The sequence below is a fragment of the Salvia miltiorrhiza genome, chromosome 6 (assembly GCF_028751815.1).
Source record: "Salvia miltiorrhiza cultivar Shanhuang (shh) chromosome 6, IMPLAD_Smil_shh, whole genome shotgun sequence".
Classification (NCBI taxonomy): Eukaryota; Viridiplantae; Streptophyta; class Magnoliopsida; order Lamiales; family Lamiaceae; genus Salvia; species Salvia miltiorrhiza.
Genome location: NC_080392.1, coordinates 43,446,098 through 43,464,284, shown reverse-complemented (window position 1 = coordinate 43,464,284; position 18,187 = coordinate 43,446,098). Strand labels below are relative to the sequence as shown.

The 18,187-nt window shown below is 32.5% G+C and overlaps 2 protein-coding genes and 1 long non-coding RNA gene across 7 annotated transcripts; 1 reads left to right on the top strand and 2 right to left on the bottom strand.

Annotated features, from left to right (window-relative positions):
* Positions 1-1,653: 1,653 nt before the first annotated feature.
* Positions 1,654-4,871, bottom strand: LOC130989779 (6-phosphogluconate dehydrogenase, decarboxylating 1). 2 transcript variants are annotated; one of them, XM_057913880.1, is made up of 3 exons: positions 4,567-4,871; positions 4,351-4,424; positions 1,654-3,343 (listed from the first exon to the last, which is right to left on the bottom strand). In XM_057913880.1, the coding sequence occupies exon 3, from the start codon at positions 3,333-3,335 to the stop codon at positions 1,875-1,877; it is 1,461 nt and encodes a 486-aa protein (XP_057769863.1). In that variant the 5' UTR covers positions 3,336-3,343; positions 4,351-4,424; positions 4,567-4,871; the 3' UTR covers positions 1,654-1,874. The 2 variants fall into 2 exon arrangements, with proteins under 2 accessions (XP_057769863.1, XP_057769862.1); XM_057913879.1 differs by having other exon boundaries at positions 4,517-4,568.
* Positions 4,872-9,090: 4,219 nt separating this feature from the next.
* Positions 9,091-14,849, top strand: LOC130989784 (uncharacterized). Of its 4 annotated transcripts, XR_009090747.1 has the most exons (4): positions 9,091-9,141; positions 9,226-9,277; positions 13,308-13,389; positions 13,843-14,708. It is a non-coding gene; the product is annotated as an uncharacterized LOC130989784 (long non-coding RNA). The 4 variants fall into 4 exon arrangements; XR_009090748.1 differs by having other exon boundaries at positions 13,308-14,849; XR_009090746.1 differs by lacking the exon at positions 9,091-9,141 and having other exon boundaries at positions 9,161-9,277.
* Positions 9,982-11,563, bottom strand: LOC130989782 (basic leucine zipper 43-like). Its single transcript, XM_057913884.1, has one exon. It carries the CDS (start codon positions 10,708-10,710, stop codon positions 10,174-10,176), a length of 537 nt encoding a protein of 178 aa, XP_057769867.1. The 5' UTR covers positions 10,711-11,563; the 3' UTR covers positions 9,982-10,173.
* Positions 14,850-18,187: the final 3,338 nt, after the last annotated feature.

Below are 18,187 nucleotides of genomic sequence, written 5' to 3'. Positions count from 1 at the left end.
AAATATATGAAGAAAGAAAGAGAGTAAAATAAAATGGTTCAAATAAGTTCAAAGAAAGGAGAATATAAAATAGAACCTAAACCTTGTATATTAAAGATTATACATAACACAAACTTAACAAATTTTGGTATTTTTTTAAAAAATTAAAATTTATATAGTTCAAAATATTATCTACTCTATCTCAAATTTGAGATAGTTCTTTGATATTTGATTATTATTTTCTATAAAATTAAAATTAATAAATATTTTTATAATATCGTCTCAACGTTTGTTGATAATAGTGCATCATATTTTTTAATTAAAAAGTTTTTATTTACATATTTTTATGTTATGTTTGATAAAGTAATCCAACGAATAAATTTGATGTTTTATTTGTTCTTTTTATCAAAAGAGAAGAGAACATGATAAATTTTGTGGAGAGAGATTAATATATAGATAATATAATAACGTGGAGTGAATAAGGAGAGAGGGGAAAAAATGAAAGAATATAGAAAAAGAAAGAGGAGAGAGAAATATAATCACTTTAAAATTTTAAATTATAATAACTTATTTATTTCAAATTCACATTTAATGATTTTTATATCAAAATAAAAATTTTGTCATGATCTTTAATTTAAGATACATGTCGAATATATTTTCATAAATTAAATTTAAAGATTTTTAGAAAATCATCTAAATATGAAAAATAGGTTAAAAGAGAGAAAAGTTTGGAATTGAGAAAAAATGGGTGAATGTATAAGAAAATGAGGAGAGAGAAAATATGGGAAAAATTGATAATAGATGAAGCGTAACTTATCTCACATTTATACTTTTCTCTCTCCTCTCATCCCACTCTCTTTTAATTTCTAAACTTTTATCCTTAATTGACATTATAATTGCAAAAATGCCATTGAATTGGCGGGAAGAAAACTGGTGTTTTATATTATATATAGATGACATCGTATGTACAGTGCAAGGTCCCGTCTGTATGCGGTGTAGTATCTTATTCATGTGTCTATTCTTTTTTCTTGAAGATGAATCAAATTAAATTTTTATTTATTAAATAAAATCCTAACATATATAAAATTAAAAATGTCAGACGTGGCTGTCAAAAAAAAAAATGTCAGACGTGTTTGGTGGGCTAAAGAAACTTATATGAAATAATTGAAAGAGTTAGGGCTAATTTTAATTTAAACTTGCATGCTGCCCTAACTTGCTACCCGCGAGTTGGATTTAAACTAATGTCTATAATTTCGAAAAGGAAAAATATTATAAATAGGTTTTTGAACTTCTATAGTATTTTTCTTTATTTGGTCATTTTTTTTTTATAAATGTGTTTTCAATTAATTATAATTGGGTTCTAGATTTGTGCTGTGTGCCGCTCGATTTAGAACTAAATTATGTAACACGACACAAATTTGCTGACTAAATTGAATCAAATGAAACTTTGCGGATTTAATAATGACTTGGTACAAAATTTGTGACCCATTGAGCCACAAGAAAGTTTGAGAATTGAAGTATTAAATTTCTTTTTTATTTGAATTGGAGAATTTGAAGAATTGGGTAAATAATCATGAAGACATATCATATGGTAAAGGGAAATCACTCATCAACTATGCATGTTCAACAACTATAATCCAACATAACAAACTTTCCATTCACTCACTCTTCAACTTGAAGAAATTTAAGGCTGTTCAATATATGAGAGAAAATCAAAATGAAACACCAAGATCACTAGAACAATACACAAAACAATTAGAAAGCACCATAAAATTTGAGTTTGAGTTTATCTAATAAACTAGTTGAAGGAAACTTCAATGTTCTTGAATCCAATAGACGACATTTAAAGAGTTATGCCAAGACTTTATTCCATGGAAAATACAAAACAACAAACCTCAATTATCGATCTTCTTAGCGATCTTAAACCACTCGGTATGGAAGGCGCCGGGGATATCGATCCTCTCATACGTATGCGCGCCAAAATAGTCTCGTTGAGCCTGCACCAGATTGGCCGGAAGTCTCGCCCTTCTGTAGGTGTCGAAGTAGGCAAGACTAGCAGACATACCGGGGGTGCTGATGCCGTGGCTGATTGAAAGGGCCACGACTCTTCTCCAAGCCGACTGCCTCTCCATGATCTCCTTGGCGAACTCAGGGTCCACGAGCAGGTTGGCAAGATCTGCGTTCCTGTCGTATGCCTTCTTGATGCGATCCAAGAAGATGGCACGTATGATGCAGCCGCCCTTCCAGATCCTGGCCAGCTCGCCCAGCTTCAAGCCCCATCCCATCTCGATGCTCTTTGCACGAATGAGATTCATTCCTTGAGCGTAGCTGCATATCTTGGACGCGTACAGAGCTTGCCTCACGTCGTGGATCAACTTCTCCTTGTTGACCTCCTCGGGAGATATGATCTCTCCGAAGTTGAAGACTTTGGCAGCTTCGGTTCTCTCCTCCTTCAAACCACTCATGAATCTTGAATCTAGAGAGGCTTCGATGGTGGGGGCTGCAATCGACAGTTCTGCAGCTTGCTGAACTGTCCATTTACCGGTACCTTTCATTCCGGTCTTGTCCAACACCTTGTCGACCAAATACCCGTCTCCCTTATCGTCCTTGATGCCAAAGATGTCCGCAGTGATCTCAATCAAGAAGCTCTGAAGCTCCCCGTTGTTCCACTCCGTGAAGACCTTTTTGAGCTCCTCATTCGACAGTTTTCCAACTGATTTCAGCACGTCATAAGCCTCGGAAATCAGCTGCATGTCACCATACTCGATTCCGTTATGGATCATCTTGACAAAGTTTCCGGATCCTCCTTTACCGATGTAGGTCACGCAGGGACCACTATCAGGAACTTGGGCTGCTACCTTGAGAACGATGTCTTCTATGTATTTGTAGGCTTCGATCGATCCTCCAGGCATCATTGAAGGTCCGTTTCGAGCACCCTCTTCGCCACCAGAAACTCCCATACCAAGGTAGAGAAGGCCTAATTCAGCCATGGCTTTCTCCCTTCTCTCAGTATTCTCATACCACTCGTTTCCACCATCGATGATGCAATCACCTTTCTCCATATAGGCAGAGAGCGTTTTGATGGTTTGATCAACCGGAGCCCCAGCCTTGACAAGCATGATGATCACACGAGGTTTTTGGATCGAGTTGACAAATGATTCGGGATCATGGAAGCCAAACACCGGAAGATTTCCTTCCACTTTTGCTCTTTCAATAGTCTCATCAACTTTAGATGTAGTCCGATTGTAGACAGAAATCGGAAAGCCTTTCTCCGCAATGTTGAGGGCCAAGTTTTGTCCCATAACAGCAAGGCCAGCAAGGCCTATTCTGGTCAGTTTTGAAGATTTCTCAGCCATCCTTTCTCCTATCCAAAATAATAAAGAGGAATTGTCAAATTCTTAGAAGTAGTATGTGCTATCTGATAAAATGATTCTAAATATCAATGAGAAACTAGAAATTTTGAATGCAAAATGTGCATTTGCATCAAGAAAGCAAGAACAAAATCTAGAAACAGATTTCAAAAAAGAAGAAAGTAACAACAATTTTTCTCAACATCTAACCATTGGAAGCCTCAGATTAAAGAGAGGCCCATAACATCGGTTTTGCAAGAAAGTAACTAGAATTTTTCTCAACATCTAACCATTGGAAACCTCAGATTAAAGAAAGGCCAATAACATCGGTTTTGCACGACCATTCATTCGTTAAGAAGGGGAAACCCTTCTTCATTTCGTCTGATTCGAGGGGAAATGGGTAAATTATGTTCTCACGAAGCAGAGCTTTTTCTTTGTTCTTCTAAATAACAAAGTGGATTCTTTATCCAATTATTGAAAATTCAATAGCTAGAGTTCACTAAAACAATACAATCCACGCAAATAGATTAGAGGCATTTCCCATTTCAGGCACTAATTTATCTTTAACATCTAATTTGAACTGAAATTCATTCAATTAACAATAAAATTTGGATTAATTCGATCAGATCTCACACTTGCCACACAACTACTATCCTGATCAGCAATCTTTTGATTTAAAATCGTGATGGGATTTAAACAAAGCACAAGAGTTCACATGATTGTATCCCATCAAATAAAGCCAAGATAAGATCAAGAACTTTGATAGCTTAATCCGACAAAATCCAACCCAATCACTTCGATTCCCAATTCTACAGTTGAATCAGAAAAATAAAATTTAACCCAAAACGATCAAAAAGGAAGGAATTCCGAAAACGAAAGAAATGACAACAAACAAATAGAGAAAAGATAGCACAAAATCAAGTCCAATGGAATCAACTTTCAAAAAGGTAAAAACTTCATAAAAATTCCTCCACTTTTTGCTAAGAAGAAGGTAAAATTAGATCAGAAAAAGAAGCCAAACCTTTTGCTTTTCTGCTACAACTGAATTTGACTAGGCAAGAGCGAAACCAATGGGTGTAGCTGCACAACAAAGATCTGCAGATTTTGAAGAGAGAAAACAACGTATTAATTGGAGTAATTAATGGGAGAAGAAAACAAATAAAAGGATCTATAAAATATGGCAGTACAAAAATGTTGAACGCCTGTGAACTGATGCGGGTCAAATTCGGCCAACTACCTTTTCCTACCGATATTGCTCCTTCATGGTTGTTGGGCTGCGGTTGGTGGGAGATCTTCTTTTTTTATTTTTTATTAAGTTTATTATTCCATTAAAATTCTACAAATCCTTTTATTTTTGGAACAATAGCTAAGACAAGAGCTCATCTTTTTATAAATTAACAACTGGGATGGAGGTGAATTTTGATTCAGACAGTCGATTTACTGCAAAAATTTGATTTTTTTTTATGTTTGGTTTTGTTTACTTTTTCTGGTAGTAATTATTTTGTGGTGGGCGGGGGTTATTTTGGGAAACTCTAGCAATGTTGCCTGTGTTTGTGTGTGAATGTTTTACTCGAAGAAAGTTGTACCATCTAGACCACCATTCTTTATTGTGGAAAATTATTAAATTATTATATTTATAGCCTTAATTTTCAATAAATTTCAATCTACATCCATAATGTTGATTTACTTATTATATAATCTGACTTTTTATAAATTATTTAATTATAATCGCAATCACACTAAAATTATACTCCATCCGTCCCACGAAACTTGAGCGATTTCTTTTCGACACGAATTTTAAAGAGTTAGTATTTTGTGTGTTAAATATGATAGTGAAAAAAATGAAAATATGAATAAATGGAAAAACTTTTATCATATAAGGAAAGTGCTGAAGCTTCGCGAGACAATCGAAAAAAAATATTGCTTAAGTTTTGCGGGACGGAGGGAGTAATAATAGCTCTTCTTTATCGAAACTAGTCAAACTAGTACATCCGGCTCGTGCGATACACGACCAACATCAAAATCGAGTGATATTTTAAATATGCATATTAAACATAATTTAAATATAAGTAAATGCAAACATGAATCTCAATAAAAAATTATCCACGGTATAATCTTTATAAAAAAACATGAATATGAAAATATATGAATTTTCAATTTTTGAAATACTAATTAATTGATTTTAATTGATAATGTGTTTAAATATATAAGTTCATCAAAAAAATAAGTATAAATGATAATGAGCATCATTATTTATGATGTAATATACAAAACTATTTATGTGCATATAGTTTAATATATTTTTAGAATGCATATTTAAATCATATTTATGTGGTCATTTTGTTTAAATAATTTTTTTAAAAATAAAGTTCTATAAAACATCCAAAGATTTGATTTTGCATAACAGACTTGATTTTTTTTTCATAAATAAAATTGATCAATTTATTAAGTTTGATTTTATAATATTGAATAATGATATTGCATTATTTAGTTGGGCTTTGCTTTTAATAATAAAAATAATACCTAAAAAATATTCTATCGGCGAGTCATAAGTGTATACATGTCATGTGATTTGAATAAACATGACAACAATTATTTTTATATGCATCAAAAAATTTGTTTGTATTATATTACCGACAAATATTTTTCATTATGGGTTAGTGGAAAATAAAAGGTTGGACATGAGATATGTGTTGTTCATTTTTAACTGATTATGTATTTTATGTATTATAATTGTTATGATATGATTATTTCTTATTCATGTATTTTATGTATTATAATTGTTAACTATCTCTTATTTATTATGTATATTATGTGTTTGTTCATAGTCTCAGTTTTCACGAAAAGATGTGATTCTCACTTTAATCTAACTTTATGGAGTATTAGTATATAGGGGTAATTGCCCCTAAATAAATTAACTTTGATCATTTTATAGAATTGCACATCACATTTAAAATCTGCCTCCTTTACATAATCTTTCTTCTTTTTCTGAAATTGCACATGGTCAGCCAACCACCGATCGGAAAAATGACGTGGACGCCGGAAATGTCATTTTTCCGATCGGTGGTTGGCTGACCATGTGCAATTTCAGAAAAGAAGAAGAAGAAAGGTTATGTATTAGGAGGCAGATTTTAAAGGTGATGTGCAATTCCAGAAAATGAGCAAAGGTAATGTATTTAGGGGCAATTACCCCCTATATATATATATATATATATATATAGTATTATCTAAAATAATAGTACATAATTTATGATAATGCTCTAATGCTTCCATATTATAATATTTTCACATATTATGATAATACTTCTTTTGGTATCTATAGTAAATTATACCATATAAAAATCAATTATCCATATTAGTTCTAATTCATGAAAATACTATTTGACCATTTTTTTTAAAGATATATCATTAGGCCCAAAAAGCATGACTATGGACTCTATGAGTCTATGACTCTCTCTCCTATTTATTTATAGTTAATCTTTTAGCCATTCAACGCGCGGTGGCCAGGCATGAAAACGCCTTATTATACTTGTTTTTCTTGTTTTTAAGATTTAAGTTTTTTAGTTTTAAAAAGTTTATGATTTATTTTAGTTTTATTTAATTATGTTTAGAAATTAATTTTATTTTATAGTTAAATAATTTCGTGATTTCGGATTTATGCAATTGTGAGATCAAACTATGTTTATTGGCGTTGTTCAAATTATTAGTATGTATTTATTTATCGATTCAGTGTGTAATGAATTCTTGAATAATGTGTATTAATGATATCCTACCAAGATGGACAGATGGTGCATATATTGAAGTTGTAATATAAGTGGTAATTGATTCAATCCTATTGACTCGTCAAACTTTAGAAATTATGTCAACGGTATAATTAAACAAATTTAAATTCCTAATAATAAATATATTAGGCAAACTCAAAATTAATAAAATTGTATTCAAATCAAGAAAACACTCATTTTGAACTATAAGATTAGCAAAACATACTTTCACATTTAATACTGCACTAATTAAAGTCTATTCTAAAGAAGGCAAACTCACGATCACAGCAAAGTCAAAGAGGAATCATAATATGTATGGGTTAATTGCCCCTAAATACACCACTTTTCCTTGAATTCTACAATTGCACATCACCTTTAAATTCACCCCAAAATACATCACCTTTATATTTTTTCTGTTTTTGCACATGACTAAAAAAATCCTCAAGAAATAAATTAAAGTGTTAATTTATAAATTTAAATATCTTTTCAACAGCGGAAATATAATAAAATAAAATTCTTTATTGATTTTTATAAAGAATTTTATTTCATTATATTTCCGCGGCTAAAAAGATGTTTAAATTTATATTTAACACTTTAATTAGATTAGGGTGTTACCACTTTAAATGACGTGGCTTCCGGATTGGTAAAATTGTGTCGTTTTGAATGTTATGATCGTATGTGTTACCATTTTATTAACGTGGACAATAATTGCATATTCCCACACTAAGTATACTATGCATGCTTATCCCATATATAATATTTCAGGTAAATGACATTGGTGGCGCGTGGAGAGTCGAATGGGCGCGTCGAACCTCTTAAAAAAATGTTTCTTTCAAACTCATTATATTATTCATGTGGTACTTTGATTATTGTAACTCTAAATTCCAAATTATATCGAATTCGTGTGAAATTTATTAAAATAAAAGTTTCATTTTATTTTCTTAATGTCATGACTTGTTTATTTTTTTAATTCAAGTTCTTTCTAAAAATTTATTAGAGAATTTATTTCTTTACGAAAATACTTATTTATATATATATATATATGATTTTAAACTTTATAAAGAATTTTATTTTATTATATTTCCGCTGCTAAAAAGATATTTAAATTTATAAATTAACACTTTAATTTATTTCTTGAGGATTTTTTAGTCATGTGCAAAAACAGAAAAAATATAAAAGTGATGTATTTTGGGGCGGATTTAAAGGTGATGTGCAATTGTAGAATTTAAGGAAATGTGGTGTATTTAGGGGTGGATTTTAAAGGTGATGTGCAATTGTAGAATTCAAGGAAATGTGGTATATCCTGAAGGGGTTCATAAAAATAAATAATTTAAATGCATGCAATATGCATATACATATTTGATTAACTAGTACCTCATATTTAATTCAAGATATATCATTTTTTATATTTAATTCAAAAAACTAAAATTTCTCAATTAGTGAGCTAGCATGAGAGTGAAATCTGAACATGAATATGTTCATAATTCTTTTTTATTTTAAATTTTAAAATATATAATTATATAAGTAAATATTATAAGTTAATCATTAAAAAAAATCAAACAGACCAAAAAACTCAAAAACCCCGGACTTTTTAGCCCCAAAGTCTAATCGGCCCAACGACTTTTTAAGGCCTGATTTTTTTGGGCCTCTATTTTATTGAGCCCGACTAATCTTATATCTGAGTAAGTTGGGCCGTCTCATCGGATCGGACTAATTTTGCCAGCTCTAATTATATTTGAGTAATTAAATGAAAATCTTTAAGATTCTTGGCTTTTTAATTTTTCACGATACTATTTAATGATTTAATTAACCTCCTCCTATATAATTATGCCTAAAAAAAAAATTACTACTTGGAGTTGGTATGGAAATGAGGAGTATAACTAATGAGTTTTACTTCAACAAACCCTTGATTCGTTACAATCACGCAATATATTTTGGGGAAATGAAAATGAAAATAAAAAATAAAAGAAAATAAAAACTACAGAACGGCTTCAGCGTTTGAAACATCTGCAGAAACGAATTCAAACCCTGGAACTCTCCTAGCTGAGGAGGTACGTGGGATTTGAATATTTTCAAATTGAAACTGTAATTCTCGCAAATCAGTTTTAGTTATGAGCTGCTGAAATTATTTGCAGGTGAAATTACGGAGTTGCAATTTCATTATCCAGATTAAATCCCTAATGCTCGGTGAATTTCTATTCCTTAATTGCCATTTTCTTCATGGAAACCTTATATGGCAATGTCGCATGATTTGTCTTCGAAATAGAATATATTTTCATCGTTAGTATAAATCAATACTGTTTGAAGAGAAGAATTCGTAGATAAAGCTGATATGTGGCTTTGAAAATTGAAGATGGTGAGATTAATGCACAGTGTGTTCCCTAGATGCCGAACTGAATATGACTTGGAGGAATTCAAGTGGTCCCTAAGTGCCACACCGAACATATTTATTAGCCAAAACTGAATCATCTGTGATGTTTTGCCTTATTGTCTGCTTGGTGAATTTGAAAAACAGCAAATGTTTCTGTTTGGTCATTCATTTTCCGTAGCGTAGCTTGTGGAAATAGTGCATGACACTCTGAGGAAATTGTCTCCATTTTACTTTTTTTACTCACTTGTTTGTGCATCATGTCTTTGTATTTAGTTTTTCTATATTTAGGTATTGGTTGCTATGTTTGGAAGTGTCTGAATTGGGTATCTGAAATTGTGTCGGGGCAGTTGCTTGTTCGGATTCAGAGACTGATTCTTGTTGCAGTTCGTGCTTTTTAGTAGTGCCTGCGTCTGTCAGTAGATATTTACTAAGTGGTCGCAGTTCAGAAATTTTGGCGTCTGTGTTGTGGAGGAATCTAATCCCAGGACTTAAAAATAAATTTAGCCTTTTGACAATATCATTGGATTTATTAAATTAGATTTTATTGCAGCATAACTGTTATCTCATACGATACGAATAATAACTGGATTTTGTTTCATATTGATCGAGACAACGCCAATGGGTTAAAGGGATTAAGATAAGACGAAATAATAGCATCTCTCTCAGCAACAAAACAGGAAACGCAAGAAGAAAGTTGAGTACTTATTCATGCTTAAGCCAATTCACTGCTGGGATCGTCATCAAGCTCTCGTAAGCTAGGATAAGGACTGTTCAGCTGCATGTCAGTAAGCATTTGACGAAGCTCTGAAGCTTCTTCTTTGAGTTGAGTATTTTCCTGGAGTACTTGGTCATGACGCTCTGATACATGGTTCAGTTTGTCTATGAGCTGGTGATTCTCGTTACGGAGCCAGACTACTTGTGTCCAAAGCTCATCCAAGTGTTTCTGTTTGCGCATGCGTGATCGTCTTGCAGATTCTCTGTTTGAAATCATTCTTCTTTGCTTCCTCTCGTTTATTATGCTTAGTTGTTGCTCATCTGCTTCATCAGACGTCGAATTACTGCTGAAACATGTTGTCTGAGGATTGAATTCTTGAAGTTGGGGTGTGGCATGGAGGTTATATAAAGGGTTGGGGAACCTGCTAAACTGATAAGCTGGTGGGTAGTTACTGGTTGAGCCAAAATTGGGAGGATATTGTGCTGAGTTTGAAGGAAATAACAAATGAAGCTCAGCAATCTCATTGGGTTGCATTGCTTCAATGGAACTAGGCGGATTTTCTGAGATGAGGTTGTGGAACAAGTTTATGGGAGATCTCAGAAAGAAGTCTTGCTGGTAGTTGAAGGCGAAGGAAACTAGTGGGAAGGGGTAGATTTATAGAATGCCAAAAAGGTAGTTTGGCCCCATCATATGAAATTAGAGTACTGTAGAATTCCTCAAAAAAATGAGAATGCAGGACTGACACCAAACTGTTAGTGGCCTTATAAGCTCTCATATATTCATCTATGTAACATGATGTATTAGTCTATGCATCAGGGTTAATTGTGTCCATGTACACACCGGTTGTATGTTGCATGATACCCATGGACCATATGTAGGCAATCTATACAAGTTGAATTAATATTTAGATGAGAATTGGATAATCTCATGAAAAAAAATGCTTACATGTGGGGGAGTTCATAATTGGGATTATAATAATTGATTTGGGGAATGTTGTGGAAAGAATGGCCCAGTACGAAATGGAATGTGAAGTCAATTTAGAAAAATGGTTTTAATTGTCAGCCTAGATTAGAAGTTTTCAACTAAACATTGGTCTGAAGCCAGCAATGTTCAAGGACATAAATGAATAGGAGGATACTGAGGCAGCACAATCCCTTTTCTGAAAGTGGAAAACTTGCATAAAAGAAATTGGTGACTCAACAACCACTTTTCTGGAACCATATTTAATATTTAAGATATTATATATTCTTTACATGATCAAATTTCAATATATCAGATGAAAACCCTTACCTGAAGCACATTGCAGGAAGCATAAGCAGTGTACTTTGGTAGAAAGGAATGTTTTAGACGCAAAATTTATTACTTGATATCACGTTTCTTATTTCGTGTGCCATCTGGACACTGAAAACTGCATTTGATTTATTATTGATGTGGTGTAAAGCTGGATAGTATATAGTGTATGATTAGTTATTTGTTTGATTCTTTAGCATTTCTTTGCACCACATGTATATTTTTAGAGAAGAAAATCCTGCATTTTATAATATTGGCAAGCTGTAAAGCTGTATAAGTACAAATAATATAATTAATTATTAGCTAGATTGTATTGATTCTTTAATCCTTTAAATTTTGCATAGAACTGCTTTTGTCATTCTAGCAGAATTGGGTGAACAGAATGATCCATTTGCTAATGTGGCTTGAACTGCTATGCTGCAAACTTTTCCACTATGTTGTACTACATTTACTCCCAAACACGTATGTACGTGTATGAGAAATATGAAATTTTAGCATTCTCTGTTAGCTGAGTAACATCAGATGATAAAGAAGTTGAGGTGGTTTAAGTGTTCCCAGGTCGGATTGTGGAATCATGATGTGAACAGATTTAGTATTTTCACTATTTTGGCATATTAAATGTTTTAGTTTATGGTTTAAACATTAGGTAGATATTTGCAAGTTGATGATTCTTTCAGAGTCTTCAAAATTAGTCAAGATGATTTATGTTATACCAAGATAATGTGAGAAGTCCATTAATTGATGTTTTTATAGTCATGATGAGCTTCTTACCGAGTCTAATGCTGCAAGGGTTTAGTGTTCACGGAGTATTTTCCATTTGGTTAAGCAAATTAGTGCTGATTTGAGAATCTCCCTGATCTAGATCACTTTTGCAGGATATGAGGTTCTATTTTAGCCACACAACCAACACTTTTATGCAGTTTGGAAAATCATGTACGGTTTGTGGTGGGATGGGACAATGGGTAGGTGATTAATGTATGGGTGTACTTTAAATTGTATTCATCCACTAGAAAAAGGAAATGTGTAATGCCTCAAGTAGAAGAATTCTTATGGAGTTAATTGCTTTCCTGATATTGGGTTGAGTGGCCTCAGTAGTCAACAATACCATTAGACGAAATCTGACTCCTCTTTCTTTTCTTGTCTCTATTGCTCCCTGTTTTATTGTTGCCTCTTCCTATATTTCATTTTCCTTGCCAATGGAAGTCATTTCCCCATATTGGCGATAAAGAGGCTGAAGATGATTAATGTGGTTGAATACGTACATCAGCCCCACTTTTTTGTCTACTGTACTTGTATGCCATTTTCTCGATAGATAGTCCACAGTAATTACCATCAACATGATGTCCCTTTTACTATCCTTGTATATTTTATTTTGTTTTTTATTTTTATTTTCTAGTCACTGCTTCATTTATCTGTTGTACATAAGTATATACACAAATTCTTAATGTTTGTGATTTAGATTTGGTCTCAGTATGTCTATAGATTTTTCTTGAGAATGAGATAATGTTTCTTTCAGGATGCCTCTAAACATTATTGTAATCTCCTCCACAAATTCATCAACCTTTGCCGAAGTTTCTTTTTATTTTTTTGACCAAGTGACGAAGCCTTTTCTTGGTAGACTAATCTATAGACTCTAATAGGATGCCTGTCATTTCATTTGTTTTATGTTCATCTTTTTAGTCCAGATTGAGCAGAAGCGTCGTAGGCGTCCTAACAATGATTTTATTTGAACCTTGGAGAATTTTAGTAGCATGCCCAGTAAATAATCTAACAGAGTACATTGTTTACGCCACTTGATTTGGCTTAATTGTGATAGCTTATGTATCAAGTTTTCTATGTAGGTTGATGGATTGTCAAGCAGCTTATATGGGCAAACAGTGGTTGGAAAATGGTCCAACACCAAACAAGTTCCTTTTGATGCAGGTAAATATCTCCAATACAAATACCCCAAATCCAAATATTAGTATGATATCTAATATGGTGCAAAAAGGAGGTGAATTTAATAGTGAGAACTCCACTAGAAGTAATTAATTTCTAGTTATATATCAGGATTTCTATAGAGACAATTTCTGGTAACTTAGTCAAACACATTTGCCAATTAAAAATGAAAGATTTGGAGACGTAAGATATCTTTTTCTTCTTCCTATCTTTCTCCCACACTAGAGAGAGAGAGAGAGAGAGATAATACCAATAATAAAGGGAGGAAAAGAAAAAGATGGAGTTGGCTGATGTGAAAGAAATGATTAAATACCAATTACCCACTTGAGGCACAATACCCCGTCAGCATATCTTATCTATCTTTCAGAAAATATGCTTGTATCCCATCATTTTTACTAAGTAACCTCTATGTTGCACTCATTTCATATTATTTTGCAGAAAAAACAGAAATATAATAGCTGTAAGAGGCTTTGGAAGAGTTAAATTGGGCAGGAGAATCCAATACATAGAGACAGTGTCCTAAACCAACGGTCAGGGTATTCCACGGGGGGTGCTGGATTTAACATCTGACTTTGCCCCTTTTTAGAATCAAATACAATTTTTTTTTTTACTAAATGTGAATAGAGGTTGGGCAGACTGGGAAAGTGCAGGGTGCACGATGATCTTCCCTTGCTGGGCCCTAGGTTACAAGCCCGCGTGGGGGTGTTGGGTACACCAACTCACCCCCCCCCCCCCCCCCCCTTCCCCCAAGTGCATGGCTCCACAGCACTTTAACCACATGTGTCGACCACACGTCGGTGCTTTTTGTTACATAAAAAATCAAAGTAGAGATTAGAGATTGGATGTATAAAAGAATAATATACGTTTTAGTGAAATTCTTAAAATGCTGGTTCCTTTACTAAATGATGGTGATTGGACATGGAAATTTAAGAGTAGAGAAATTAGTAGATCTTTCTGATTATTTGATAGGGCCAGAGGGTTCAGGTGCTCTAGTCTATGATGGGGTTCTCAAATTTGTGGTACTGTCATTTGTTACCATATGCAAGCCATTTGTGCACCCCACTCAAGTAACCTATGCTAAAGTTTTTCTTTCAGGTATTCAAAGCATTTCATTTCTTTACAACAATCATGTGTTGATCCCAATCAGTTTTTGTCTCAACTTGCAGCTGCCCTTAGGCTTAGCCTTAGTTTACTCTCTCTCTCTCCCCCTAATTTTGCGGGTAATGGATGTTTTGAAGTAATTGTATAAGCTTTGTACATTATACATATCATACTATGGTGTCTAATAAGTTTTGTAGTGTATATACGAGTGTGAGGATTACAGCTAATTAACTTATAACTTTTGTACGTCTCAAAAAAAAAAAAACTTGTAACTTTTGTAGTGTATATATGGTAGTTTGCTAGTTAGTGTAATACATTTATAAATATTCTTTTGGTAATTACTAGTTACTATTTGCTAGGATCTCTTGGTCTTACGTGTGTCATTTGTCTAGTTCTTTATAAGATTTTATTTTATTTAATAGGATCTTATTGGTATTTCATAAAAAAATAGGATCATATTGGTATTTGAATTGTTAATTTGTCAAAGACTCAAAATATGACTATTGTAAATAAGTTTCTTTTTGCTACATTTGGTGTTGTAACCTAAACAGGACAATTTAAAAAAAAAAATGTTTTAACGGATTACGTGTAGGTTCCAAACATTTTATTGTATTTTTTTCATTTATTATTGTAACCCTTCTCTTATTCTCATTACTGCTACTTTGTAGTATAACTTATATTGTATTTACACGATAATCAGATAATCGAACATCAAAAGTTTAATTTGATACATGGACTTCACTATTGGGTAAGTTTTTCTTTGTAAAACTAAAAATAAAAAGAGTGTAGGCACCAATTTTTTTTTTTGATAAATTACATAAATAAATAAAGATTTTTAAAGACCGCGCGACGGACGATTCGAACCCAGAACCTCAAGGTCTTGGGTATTAACTTTCTACCATTAGGTCAAAACACAACATCAATTCTCGTGTTCGAGCAAGTTTAGGCACAAGTTGTATTTATTCGCTGCTTAATGCATAGATGTATTAAATTTTAATTCTTTTATGTTAATTTATATTTTTATTTAATCAGTTTTTTTTAAATAAATAAAAAAAATCTATACGCTTCAGTTTTGACTTGAACCCTTCATGCTATAGCTTGTTGGGGCGGCAGCAATGAAATCCCATTTCCTAATCATGCAGGCCTATAGCTGACCACTTTTACAAAATTACATGATAAGCTAATACTTTCATATTTGCGAAGCTAATAGAAAACTTTTAAATTATTTCTTAAAATGTGAGTCAACTTCATTAAACGAAGATGTGTGATATATTGCTGCAGAGGCTTATTAACCAGATTCCTTTTTAAATCATATCTTGTCATTTCTTAGAATTTATTTTTTCTTTCTTTCTAATTAGATGTTAAATGAAAAGTAAGAGACAAAAGTCATGCGTTTCCGCTTTTATTGTATATAAATCATGTGATTCATGCGAAATTACGCTTGGCCACGTGATATTTTATCTACGCGCCAAATCAAGATTTGTTAATCGGGTTTCTCCATTAGAAACTAGTTAATATTTTATTTTCTCTCTATATTGTTAACATAGTCTAGCATATTAAAATAAACTATTGAACATAGTCTACCATATATACATAAATATTATATATGTCTAATATATGTGTATGTGTGTGTTCGGTCATATTCCCTCCGTCTCACTTAAAATGTCTCAAAATTATAGAATTATTCATAGTTTTGAGACATTTACAGTGGGACGGGAGAGTAATAAACACGAGTCGTGATATAAGAATTAGGAACCTATTTTAATCGTATAAGAGCCAGGAAAATAAAAGGGTATTTTTATCACATTCTTTTGTGAAAATAGTTAGGGGATCACTTGATATCATGTCTTCTGGTCTCTGTGTCTCAATTCATAATATCACGGGGGACCATTAATTCCATTATTTTACTCTTTTATTACTCATATAAACTAGACTGCCTAATATTATATAAATAGCTTTACTCTTTTGTAAAAACAACATTATAAATGGATAATATTAGCATTAGTTTTCTGAAAAAATAGCATCATGTTTCCTGTAATTGATCTTTCAGTTCTGATAATTAACCCTCGACTATTTTCTTCGTACATCATATTCAAAGCTACAAAATTTCTATAAGAATTTCTATACTTTGGTTAACTTATGTGTTTTATATTTCAAATTATGGCCATTCAACGTCAATTAACCTAAATACTCTTTGTCCCATGAAATTAGTTTACCTTCAAGCTTCACATAGATTAAAAAATACTATATATTTTATGCTTTTGGAAAACACAATCTATATGCAATTATTCTATCTTACTCTCATTTATTGCACTACGTACCATTTAAAAAAAACATTGAATAAGATTATTTTAGAATAAAGTGGTTAATGCATGCTGCCAAAAGCCTCATATTCAAGTTCACTATGATGCGATTTTTAAAATTTTAAAAAATACTAATCTTGCCAAAATAAATCAGCAACAATGTAGGGAATCGGTGGTGGCTACAGCTGTGAACGGCCTAGAGCTTAGTAGTGTCTGTGGGGACGGGTTGGAGCGCGGCGGTATCAGGCAGACGAGGCGAGGCTAAGAGTGGGGACGAGCTGGAGAGGAGCAATGTTGGCGGGATTAGAGCTCGGATGCGCTAGAGTGAGGGACGATCGCGGGGCGCCGGGTAGAGGAGGGGGAACGGCCACGCGGCGCAGTATAGCTTGAGCGAAACATGACGGTGGCTGGCTGGGGAGTGAAGGCGGGCGGTGATGAGATAGATTTAGGGTTTGAATTAGATATAAAATATTTTTTTTTAAAAAAATACTATTATCAGCAGATTAATGACATTTATAATTTTTTTTTAATAAAGTAGTAATATTCTCGACGGATTAACGACGAGTACAATAAAAAAATAAAAAATAAATTAATATTCTCGACGGATTAACAACATGAATAACAAAAAATAAAATAGTTTTTTAATAAATAGAGATTGACATGATGTAATGACGAAAAAAACAAAAATATAAAATATTTTTTTTTAATAAACACTAAATATTAACGAGGTTTAATGAAGAGAAAATAAAATTATAAAAATAATTAATGTTTTAATAAATTAATAATTTACAATGGATTAACGATGAAAAATTAAAAATAAAATTATTTTTTAAAATAAATTACTAACTTATGATGGATTCATGATGGTTTAATTACGGTGTCAAATTTTTCAAAAAATAAACATAAAAAGGATTTTAAAATAGTTTTTTTTAAAATATTTTAAAAATAGGTCGTTCCGTCTCTAATTCGTCATCAGGTTTACCTTTTTAAGGACAATATTTTTGTTTTCTCATCGTTAATATTCGTCATTAATCAACAAGTTTTTTTGTAGTGAATAATTCCATAGGAGAGTAGAAAAATACATAAAATTGGAAGTTATACATTATTGTTTTGTTTGAGATGCACTACTAATATTGGTTCGGTCACAATTATAAATACAGCATTGTTGGTTTGTGTGATTCACAAGAATCACAACGCAAATATGTTAACAAACATTACTATTACAAACAAATTTAATAACAAACTAATATACTTTTTTAGAGTTAGAATTATTATTCACGAAAAGGATTTTTTTTCTTGCTTGTATACGGGGAGCTCTCCTCCGATGAGCTGTGATTATGACCTGTATGAGAGCATAATTTCAAGCACAATCAGAGAGA

Bases quoted from the DNA above. Each gene is read 5' to 3' on its own strand.
- LOC130989779 (XM_057913880.1), bottom strand. From the start codon at position 3,335: ATGGCTGAGAAATCTTCAAAACTGACCAGAATAGGCCTTGCTGGCCTT.
- LOC130989782 (XM_057913884.1), bottom strand. From the start codon at position 10,710: ATGCAACCCAATGAGATTGCTGAGCTTCATTTGTTATTTCCTTCAAAC.